A 12,084-nucleotide genomic window follows, 5' to 3' on the forward strand; every position below is an offset into this window, starting at 1 on the left:
TTATTATTATTATGGTACTACTTTTATATATATATATATATATATATATATATATATATATATATATATATATATATATCTCCAATTATGATAATTAACATTCACTACTTTAAATTTTTTTGAATATAATTTGAACAGAAAATTTAAATTATTTTTGTTTATCAATATTTTAATATCAATATGAATTTTCGCGCATCATGTACATGTACTACATGATAGTTGCGGGCTAATTAAATAAAACCCACGAAATGAAATTTAAGAATTGAATAATTACTTGTGTCATGCATAGAATAAAGAATAAAATTTGGCCTCAGTGATTGGTGCACCTAGAGTTTAATTAATACTCCGTACGTGAATTTAGTTAAATAAAAGAAAAATATTTGGTGACTCGGTGGACTCCTATTTTATACTCTTAATTTTTACTCTTTTGAGATATAAATATTTTTTTGTGGACCACATAATGTAAACCATTATTGTTTGCTATGTTAAGAAGTAGAAATTAAAGAGTAAAATTTAGGAGTTTGTATAGTAAAACTATTAGTTTTTTTGGTCAAGTCATGGGATGTACCGTACATGTCTTAATCCTGAGAGACACTTTTAAACTCATACCATACTCAGATTAATTTTTATTCGCACCAGATCATATCAATTAAGGGATAACCTCTTTTAAGGAATGAGAGTGCACGGCGACTCACACCAACCAAGATAGTTAGTAAAACTTTTAGTTAATGATAGCAAATACGGAGTAAATAAAAGGTTGGAGAGTCTAAACCCTAAGCTAAGCTAAGCTAAGGTAGGCATCCTAAGTCCTAATGGCCTGTCTGGGGCCTATAATTTCAGAGAGAAGAAGGGCATGCATTTGGCGCACAAGACGATATCTACTTTGCTGGAACACGACAGCCTTCGATCCCTCGCCTGTCTGTATGTATGTATGTCTGTCCATCTCGTGAGTCATTCATTCATCCAACTCCCTAAACACACAAAAAGGATGAAAAACAAAGCTTGGGTCTGCTGGGAAAAAGAAAACACCCTAAAAACAGAAAAGCTAAAGCCTTATTAATACCCATCATGAACACTGAATTATGATCGATGAAGATTAATATGTGCATGCTCTGCTAGCTACCTATCTAGCTTCTGCAGCATTATAGATAGATGTATAAATGTATGCTATATAGTATATGCGCCTGTGTGTGTGTTTTTAAATTGGAGTTGGTAGTCATTGATTGGCTTTCTTTGAATTGAATTGAATGGCATGCATAAAGCAGACACCAGAAGTGAGAAGTGAGAGAGAGAAAGAAAAAGGATCTGGCATGGGGAGAGCTGTAATGTGAAAAGAAGAGTGGCCGCCCTATGATGATGACAGAGGCGAGGGTTTCTTAGGTAGGGATCATACATCATCAGACTACTGTCACCTCCTAGATAAACTACTGTTCAGATGCCATTTACTTGTCATTCTGTGTCCCCTATATCTCTCTCTCCCCTCTTCAATCTATAACGGTCTGCAATTTGTAAAATTCTTCAACTTCAATAATTTTATGTCTGAAATTACGTTTTTTTCTTTTTAAATACAATGTTTGATCAAAAAGGAAATATATATATATATATATATATATATATATATATATATATATATATATATATATATATATATGTGTGTGTGTGTGTGTGTGTGTGTTTAAGGGTTTCTTGGAAGCCCTAAGAGAAGAGAAAATAGAATAGAAAAAGCAAGAAAATGAAAAGGAGTAGTGGGTGGGGATGGATTATTAATATTATTGTTATATATTATTATCGATCTTGATAATTACAGGACTGGTTGGTCCAACTTCTTGGTTGCAGCAGCTTTATAACAGGTGCAATGGCCACTCACGGAGGAGGTTGAGGCTCTGAGGAGTTCAGCATCGCGTCAATCACCAGAGACATAATAAGATCCGGTTTTGGGATGGGGAAGAAGGGGGGGGGGGGGGGGGGGGGGGGATAAATATAATAATTGTATATTGAAAAATAATAATATTTCAATCTCCAGCTGTGACCACTATCTTCTCATCTTGATTGTGCCATAGTCTTCATTTGGGTACGGCGCACTCTCACTATTCAAAACAAAAATACTAGATGTATCAAAATGGAATCAAAGTCAAAGCGTCAAACTAATTGCCAACTTGAATGACATGATCTATCATATTGTTATTAAAATGTATCACTAATTACTAGTTAAGTGACGTGGTTATATACTAATTTGGTTCGACCTTAACTGATCTTGCAATGGAATAAGAGCTCGACCTATATCGATTATGTTGTGATTGACAAATTCACCAAGTGTGAAGGTTACATGTGTTGTTCTACGTTGTATTGTCATCTTCGGTTAGTGTACTTTGAACAAATGATGACTTGACCAACTCATTGGCCCGTTAGCAATCTGCCACCTATAAAGAAGCATAAGAAACCTGTCATGTCTTTTGGAACGCCCTATAAAAGGCGTTATTGTAGTTTACTTTGGAGGGGCTTTTTGCCCAATAATCTAGGAATTCCTTAATTACTACTCGAAGTCTGCAGGGTTTATTTAGTACGTATAGTAAAAAAAATTGTGTCTACACTAATATATATGACTTTGAGGCAATGTGCCAAACAATTGATGGACTTGGTTTTTCATCATTTCCCATCCCAACACATGTCAATCTTATTTGCACAAATTTTACTCATGGGACTCGAACAAGTGACATGGCTTTGATAGCACTTGTTATGATCAAAGGCTTATCACTATTACACCAAAAGTTATAGCTCGTAACGGAAGCTAACTTCGCTCACCGGCTTCCGTCTAACAATTTCCCCTCTCAGCACCTGCTTGTCTTAACGGGACTTGAACTTGTGACCCGACTCTGATACCACTTGTTAAATCAAGCATTTAATTACCATTACAACAAAAATTATAACTCGTAGGATGCTCAACTTTATTTTCTTATATTGCTAATTTGCTTCTACATTTTCAAGAGATAGATAGGATTTTGGACTTAATTATTTACTGACCCCGCCCAACATAGCAAGTTACGGTAAGTGATCGTATTGGTAACATTCCCTTCAAAATGATATGCTGGAGCACGGTTGAACAGAATTATATTGCAGTAGGTAGAAGTATGTTGGTGTTTGTAGGTAATAAATTGGGCATTATATGTATGCAGGCATTATATATATGGTGTGTGTGTCATACATTGGAGTATACAATGCAACTGTGATCTGATCTGCATGCGGGCTGTAGAACACTGCACGCATATGTTTGGTTGAATATATAAATGCGATGGAACACTTCTGTCTGCATGCATTCCTGCCTGTCAACCAACTTTCCTAAAAACAAACAACTGCATTCTTAACCAAATACCAACGACAATATATTGCCAATTTTCCCATTTCTCTATTGTAGTATACACTCACTTTCTATATATATATATATACACACACACACACACACACTTAAAATGAGTTTTTTTTTTTTTTTTTTTTTTTTTTTCTTGATTAGAGTATTTTTAAATCTTATTTATCAGATCAATTTATAGAGACTAAATCTTTTTTACTAAAATTATTTACCATTTGATGTTAAAATATATGATTTGTATTTAATTAATGAGGTTTTTTTTTTTAATTTTTTTTTTAATACAGAGTGAATTGGTCAACTCATAATAAACAATGAATGAAAATACATTTATTGTCTGAGTGCAAAAGAAGTGTACTTTTGTTTTAATAATAACTCTTGTTTGTCATATTTTATATCTATCTTAAATAATGAGAATTTACTCAACTTATTTATAATTTAAATTTTTGTGAAATTTAATTTAACATGTTAAACTAGGTAATTTAATTGAATTGTATTAAGTGAAAATTTTCCATTATGTAAAATTTTAAGCAATAATTATTAAGTGGCAAATGTATTAAAGGTAATTTATTGACTACAATGCTTGAGTGCAGTTAACTAGTTGGAAACATTGATAGTGTAGTGATTGAACAAGAATCATATGGAGTGAGTAGTGAGTGACACTACACCAATAAGATGTTAATGCGGTTAAATTTATAAGATATGTATACAATTAAAAAATTTAATTTACTACATTATATTTAATTTCACAAGATATAAAATAAGGTAGAACTTGATCTTTTATTTTAATAATAATTTCTATCAATGTTAGAGAACAAAAACCACACATAATTTATATTAATACTTAAATTTTTTTGAAGGTATTAATACTTAAATTAATATTATGAAAAGTTAAATTATATTTACCAGGACTATGTGGTCCAATGGTATCCGGGTTGGACTTCCATTCGGAAGATTATAAGTTCGAGCCTCAGTGGAGGCGTTATTGGTTCTTTGTGTTTCAGTAGGTTGAGAAAGTAAATGAACAGATACTACAATGTAATATAGAGCCAGTAACTTTCAAAAAAAATTAGATGAGTTTTAACTATCAAACTGAGTAGAGGGTCATTGAGCATTTGAGCTGAGGTGGATGTATAGGCTCTATACCCCTGCCACCCAATGCCATATCACTCACTTTCTTGAATTCTATAATATATCCTACTCATTGCATCCATTTCCAGATCATGAGAACTTTCTGGTGAAATGGCTGATTGAATCCAACCTTCTACCACAAATTATAGACCCCTCGGATGCCACCATTTATCCTTGAGCTAGATTGGCTAGAATAGGTCAAAAGGTAATTTACTAGATCGAAAGATCAAGCTTAACATTCTATAATTCGGTGTAGATTCGAAATTTGATATTATTGGCAAAATTAGTATAAGATTATTATCGGTGGTTTTTAGTTAATGTGGGAAGTGATTTTTTTAGATTTTTTTTTTCCTTGTAAGTTTTTTGTGGGTTTCGCAAGTACGAGCCAACTGGGCCGTTCAGCATTACTTGTTTTTTTCAAATGCACTAAAAAAACAACTGGGCCCGTTTTTCAAGTACGAGCCAACTGGGCCCTTTTTTGTTTTCAAATGTACTAAAAAAAATTGTTTTCAATTTTTTTTTTCCTTCTTTCCTCTTCTTTCTCTTTCCTAGGTGGACATGTAAAAATCATGAAAAAATGAAAATAAATGAGAGTGTTGTTTGCTTGTGTAATGACTCTCTAAAAATGGTCACCTCAAAGGGTTTAATCGACACATATTGTTTTAATTCCTAAAAAAAAAAAAAATCAATTTTGAAATCATGGCGGACCTCATACCCAGTGCCCTCTATATTGTGGCATACAAAATTGTTACCAAGGCCATAGCCAACAGACTTAAACCTATTTTTAATAGATTGATATGAGACAACCATAGTGCTTTTGTCCCGGGTAGAGTTATTACGGATAATATTATGATGGCCAATGAAATACAACACTTTTTGAATCGTAAAACTTAAGGGAATTGAAAGTTGGTTTTGTTGCTCTTAATCTCGATAAGGGCAATGCCTACGATAGAGTTGAATGGCCTTTGCTTAGTACCATAAGGCTTAAGTTGGGTTTCCATGTGAGATGGGATAATCATATTATTCATTGTGTTTCCATTATTGAGTATTTTGTGTTAAATAAGGGTGAGAAAATATGACATATTACTCCTAAAAGAAGCACATTTGGCAAGGACAAAGTGCAAATAGAGACAGCCTCGCTCAAATTAAAGTGATTCAAAGCCGTAACCCAAGCTAACGGGGAGTCATCCTTTCATCTGGTTGTTAATGATATCAAAAACCTGCAAGTGATTTTTCTTATGTGTTTTTATCTGTTGTTAAACGATCAGCGAACTGGGCAGCTCATATCATTGCTAAGCAGTCTATTTTGTGTCTGGTTGATCGGAGTGGCATTATAACTTTTAATTTAGTATAATAATTGTTAGGAAATGTTGTGCAATTGATTATCTTGCATTGGCTAATAGGAAAGTAATAAGCAATTGATGCTTAATGTTATTTGCATAAAGTTGGGATATGATGAAACGAAGTAGGATTGTTGTTGTTGCGAGTATCCGTGATAGTTTGGATTGGTATGTGCACATGACCCAATTGTATGAAGCTAAGTATGATGAGTGGGAAGAAAGTCATAAATGAGAGAAGAGAGAAGAGATGATCGATGAGGGGGCTGGGCCATGCATCGATTTGAGACGTCCCAATCATGAATCCTCTGCCAAATACAAGCAAACAATGTACCAGAAATCGAGCAAATTAATAAAGAAACACCAAAAACCTTAGCTTTAATTTGTCACTCACTTCATCGCGGGAAGCCGGACGCTACGCTAGCTGTTCTAATTAACGTCGTCGTTGCCACTGTCTCCACAAACAAAAACATACATTATTATTGTTTTTAATTTTTTAAAAGTTCTCCTCGTAAAAAGAATGAATGAATGAATGAATGTTACATCTCTAGAGCCGCATTTCTCAGTAGTTTCAGTACAATCATTTACTTTACTCTCTTTCTCTCTCTCTTCTTAATAACACATCCAATTTTACATTCAGAAAAAAATAAAAGAAAGTTGTTTACTGTTAATTGAAGCCAATGTCAGGTCTTATTCAACGCTGCAGGTTCCACAATCTCCCCTTAGCTTCTTCCTCAGTCCCTTGGCTATTATTGTTGTGCTGGCTTTTGCTTTCATAGATCCTCCACTTTTCCTTCTTTCCAACTTTCCCTTTCAAGATACCCTAGCTAGCTTTCAAACCTAGGTCTCCAACCCAGCCCTTCAATTTACAAGTTAAAGTCAAGTAATTAGCTAGTTCTGTAGCAATGGATCTTGTTATCTTCTTCTGGTTTTTGGTTGTGTTCTGATCAATCCATTTTTTTTATTATTATAATTATTTTCTCGATTCTCTCTGTGGGGGCCCGTTTTGAAGAAATTATGGTTGACAACAAAGGGGAAACCACCAAGAAAACGCAGCACCATGCCCATTTGTCCGCCTCTTCTGACGATCCTGCAGATCAGGACCCCGCCGAGGATACGCCACAGCATCCGCCGCAGCCGGTGGTTTCCGGCGCTTCTCACTATGTTTCTCCTACTCTATATATTCCTACTGGCACTGCCACTTCTGGGGCGTTTGAGCAACAGCAGCAGCAGTTTGAATCTGTAAATCCGAAGCGGCCCAGATACGCCGCCGTAGCTGCTGCGAGCCAATGGAAGCCGATACCATCTTCCTCCTCCCAGCAGCAGCAGAAGCCGAGTATGCTGAGCTCAGAGTCAACGCCCTCTCCGTCGGCCAATCCTCAGGCCGGCCACGCCGCGGCTTCGTCTTCCAACACCGCGTCTTCGCCGTCACATTCTCCCCGGCCGTCTCACTCTGGGCAAGAGGCCAACAAGCCGGCTTCCGAAATGGAACACTTTCCACAGCAACACCACCATCAATTCAGGAAGGGCAAGTACGTGAGTCCGGTTTGGAAACCTAATGAGATGCTGTGGCTAGCTAGGGCATGGAGGGTTCAGTACCATGGCGGGTCTTCGGAGCTCCAAGGAGAAGGCGGCGAGATCACCACCGTGACTCCGCCGGGAAGAGGAAAAACTAGGGCGGATAAAGATAAGGAAGTAGCGGAGTTCTTGAACCGGCACGGAGTCAACCGGGATGCCAAGACTGCCGGCACAAAATGGGACAACATGTTGGGTGAGTTCAGGAAGGTTTATGAATGGGAAAGAGGGGGAGAGCGAGAGCAGATGGGAAAGAGTTATTTCAGGCTTTCGCCATACGAGAGAAAGATTCACAGATTGCCTGCTTCTTTTGACGAGCAAGTGTTTGAAGAATTATCCCAGTTCATGGGCCCAAGGATGAGAACTACTACTCCTCAAACTAGCAGAGGTGGTGTTGCTCTTATTTCCACTGGAGATGCTTTAATGCCTCCCAAATCTTTGCCTCCGCCGCATCCCTTTAGAGAGGAAGAACTTTCTCTTCCAGGTACATATATATAAATATAATGATAAGTTGAGGAGCGACGTTAGTTATAATTGCATGCGGAAATGAATTGAAATTAAACTATATATATATATGTCAGGTGCAAGGGCGGCTAAGCAGCAGCTTATATTGGCAAGTGGAGAAGGGATAATTCATGGCGGGACGAGAGGGGTGTTAGGGTTTGAAGCAGCATCAATGGAAGCTTCAAAAGAAGTGCGGCGGATAGGGAAGATAAGAATGATATGGGAGGAGAGTGTGAGTATATGGGCGGAAGAAGGCGAGCATCACAGAGGTAGAGTGAAGGTTCCAGGTTCAAGCTTCTTAAACGCAGACGAATTAGCTTTCTTGGATGACTCCATGGTTGCTTCCACCCTGGAAACCTTTGAAGATGGGCCCCTTAAAGGCTTCTCCGTCGACCGCTTCATTTCCGGCCAGCACCTCAAAGTCTTCGGTCGGAGGAAGCCTTCCCTACCCCCTCCCGGTACCGTATACCTACCTACCTAGTATTATTAATTACCAAGTATTTTATTTGTTTTTGCAATCAAATATATAAATACTATCTTATTTAATTAAAATTATTGCTTGCATGCTGCTGCGCTGCGCTCTTTAATTAATTTGATCCACCCATGACCCATGTATCTTCTTCTGCAGCTTCTAATGAAAGATTTCACCTTCATTCTATGGAACCCTCCATCCGATGTAAGTAGTGCGTGTCTCATATATAGTCTACAACCTTAAATATATAGGAGCTGAACTAGGTATATCCTCATCAGACTTTTTTTTTTTTTTTTATTACTCCCCATAATGTCATCATCTTCCTAGATTTTAACAGCTAGGCCAATGGTGAAAATTGAATCTTCTGACTTTGACAGTTCCAATATGATTTGGAGATCTTCAACTCCCACTTATATTACATGGAGTATAAGATAATTTAATAAAAAAATTGCACTTCCTCGATTTTAACACAATACGTGCATTTAAATTCAATTCAAATGTTACTGATATATAATATAGGAACCATATATAATACATAAGTATTAATTAAGCTGTCCAAGGAATCAATTGAAAACTCGTACGTCTGATCTGCTCTCAACCTCAATTAACGAACAGTATTCATGTCAACAGTTGTGTCTTCAAATTAAAAGCTGGTAGGATCGAAATTTAAGTTGCAGCCTTTCAATAAAAATAAAGAATCATATATAATGTTAATGAATGTGTACGTGCATATTATATTATATTATATTATGCAGCAATTACTCCATGGGAGTTTCAAGATCCAAGCGAGTACTATGTGGGGTGTTTGCGTGTTCCGCCGCCGTCTTTGCCTTGCCTGTTTGAACTCTCCTGGTACTTACAAGAACCGCCTCCGGAGGAGCTTCGGTTCCCGCTGAGAAAAGACGTTTACAGAGATTTACCTCAAGGAAAAGAATTATTCTTTACTACTTCCACTGAACTATTGGACTGTAGAGGAATCAGTTTTGACGTATTGAGCTCTGTAATGAGATCAAACCCTAGCCTTAGCGCCTCAACCTCAGCTTGTAGGGACTCTTTTATAGGCCTCTGGGATGATTGCATCAATCGGATGGTGTCCAAATTCTGCTCCCAAGAAATGCTTTTTATTCGAAAGTCTTCGTCTTCGTCTTCTTTGGCGGAAACAGTTCAAGATCAGTGGCCAAACGTGACTGCTTTCATTCGAAATTTTTGCCTGTGGAGGGGAGAAGAAACTGATCAGTTAAGGGAAGGGCAGCTGGATCCTTCGTCCACACTTGTGGAGAAGATTATGTGGACCTACGCTGATGTGCCATACGTCTTAGGTTACTATGCTGTCGGATTTCTCGTTACATTCTGCGCTTTAAGTCGGTTACAAGATCGCATTATTCGAACCGACCTTTACACCGTTGATCTGTCGACACCATCGGAAAGATTGAAAGCCCTTGTCCCGTGCTGGAGAATTGCAGGCGTGTTGCCTTTGTTGGCTGATCGTTGTCTTGGGAATGGGAATGGGAATGGATACAAGGTGTTGCCGTACGGGGACTTCGAAAGAAGTGATTTGGGAAACGGAAACATCATCGAGATGACGCCAAACAGTGTGGTGAGATATTTCTCCAGTAGAAGAAAGTGGGCTGCCATTAAAGAGATCTACGATTTTCTTGACCACAGAATCCCACATGCGGAATTCATCGTACGGTCGTCGGAGAAAGATTTAGCGTTGGTGTTGAAGCCGAGAGGGTGTAGATTCCGGCCGGCCAACTGTGATCAGTTGGTGGAAGCTCTGAAGCATGTAACCAAGGCGTTGGTGGCACTGCATGATCTGTCGTTCATGCACAGAGACTTGGGATGGGATAAAGTGATGAGGAGAAGCGACAGGGACGATGGGGAATGGTTCATTACTGGGTTCGACGAGGCGGTGGGGGCGCCGCAGATAAACGCGCACGGGGCGGCGGCGAGTGGGAGGCACGCTCCGGAAATGGGGAGGGGTTTGCATGGGGTGAAGGTGGACGTTTGGGGGGTGGGTCAGCTTGTAAAGACGAGTGGATTGGTTGGAGTGCCAAAGCTGCTGAGGGAATTGCAGAACAGATGCTTGGACCACAACCCGGAGCAGCGTCCCACGGCGGCGGACTGCTACCACCATCTACTGCAGCTTCAATCTTCAATGTCATCCGCCGCCTCTGGAGGCGGGTATTGACACGTAAGCGCTGATTTGATCGAGATGCATGGGGGCGTTATATATATATAATATGCATATATGCAGGTGTTAGTATGGTACTATACGTACGTGATTTTATTTTATCGTAGCGCGCGTAGTATTGTGTATTCATATTCATATTTGGCGGCAGTGTCATGTCGGCTCCGACAAAACAAAAATTGGATTTGATTTTTCTTCAGCTAACAACAATTACATCATTGGCTTATGGAACATCTCATTCAATTCTTGAATTGCACAACCAAATGGACTGCAATTTTCTCCTTTTTTTTTTCGACTTTATTATATAATAAATATATATAAACATAAACACTAGTATGTCGAAATCCTCAATTTTTTTTAAAAAAAAATAGATGTGGATAGCTAAATACGAAAGGCCTGAACCTTTTATAATAAATGATGTAAAGTTGGATAAAAAAACATTCGATTTATGTTGCTGTTGGATGTCCTTTAATTAGATGCTGGAACATCGGGATTGTGTAACACAAGTCCAGTGTCATTATCATGAAAAGTAGCTTCTTCTTTTCTTATTCTTTGTTTTATTTATTTATTTATTTATTTTTGTTTCGCTTTGCAATTAGATATTACAACAAGCATTCTATTTTAAGACCTTGGAAGTATTTGGATACTAGAAAAATGATGATAATTTATGTGAAAAAGTTAGATTTTTTTTTTTTTTTTTTTTTGAAATTTGACTTATATAATGTTAAAATGTTGATATTTTAGATATGAACAAGTCTTGTACAAAACTGTAAATAACATGTGACAGGATAATGGTGCTGGCATCCGACCCGGATCATCTGCAGCATCTGACCCGACACCACATGGAAATCCAACGGGCAAAACTCCAACGGGCAGAATTCCAACGGCCGTCACCTTTACTGCCATTGAAGCCACCATTGATGTCACCATTGATGAGAGAGAATTAAAGGCTTAGCTCCCCATTTATGTTTCATGTTGTTACCGTTAGCAGCTTTTGTATAAGTAGGGGCTCCCCTCAGCTTGAAGGGGGACGTTCAATACTCTGGACACACGGTACTTTCGATACTAAGACAAAAGGCAATACAACTATTGTTACTTTCTTATTCGTTACTCTTATATTATATTTCCGGTAACATATTTACCGTCATTGGTGCTTTCATTGAGAGCCTGAGTCCAATACTCAAGCAGGCTACGACACACACAACTCATTCCTCTTTAAACAGCAAGTTTGAAAGAATGGTGTCCCGCAGCTCCCATGGTTCCCGCAACGTGAACAATGGCAATGCCTCAGGTGCCTCCGGGACCAACTCACCAACAATCGCGGAGGGGACCTCCGAGAACAGCTCAACAACGGGAGGCCCGGGGACCTTCGAGACCAACTCAATAATGGAGGAGACCTACGAGACCAACTCCACAATGGAGGGGCGAACCAAGTCATGAACCTCGAGGCGGTCATTCAACAAGCAGTGACGGCGGCACTAAACCAAGTGGCGGTGGGACTACAAGGCCAAGT

General features: G+C 38.4%; 1 protein-coding gene across 1 annotated transcript; it reads left to right on the top strand.

The window, feature by feature from the left end:
• Positions 1-6,846: 6,846 nt before the first annotated feature.
• LOC109186283 lies at positions 6,847-10,823 on the top strand. Its single transcript, XM_019336206.1, has 4 exons — positions 6,847-7,888; positions 7,986-8,366; positions 8,537-8,584; positions 9,136-10,823. Exons 1-4 carry the CDS (start codon positions 6,847-6,849, stop codon positions 10,569-10,571), a joined length of 2,907 nt encoding a protein of 968 aa, XP_019191751.1. The 3' UTR covers positions 10,572-10,823.
• Positions 10,824-12,084: the final 1,261 nt, after the last annotated feature.

The sequence above is a fragment of the Ipomoea nil genome, unplaced genomic scaffold (assembly GCF_001879475.1).
Source record: "Ipomoea nil cultivar Tokyo-kokei standard unplaced genomic scaffold, Asagao_1.1 scaffold1407, whole genome shotgun sequence".
Classification (NCBI taxonomy): Eukaryota; Viridiplantae; Streptophyta; class Magnoliopsida; order Solanales; family Convolvulaceae; genus Ipomoea; species Ipomoea nil.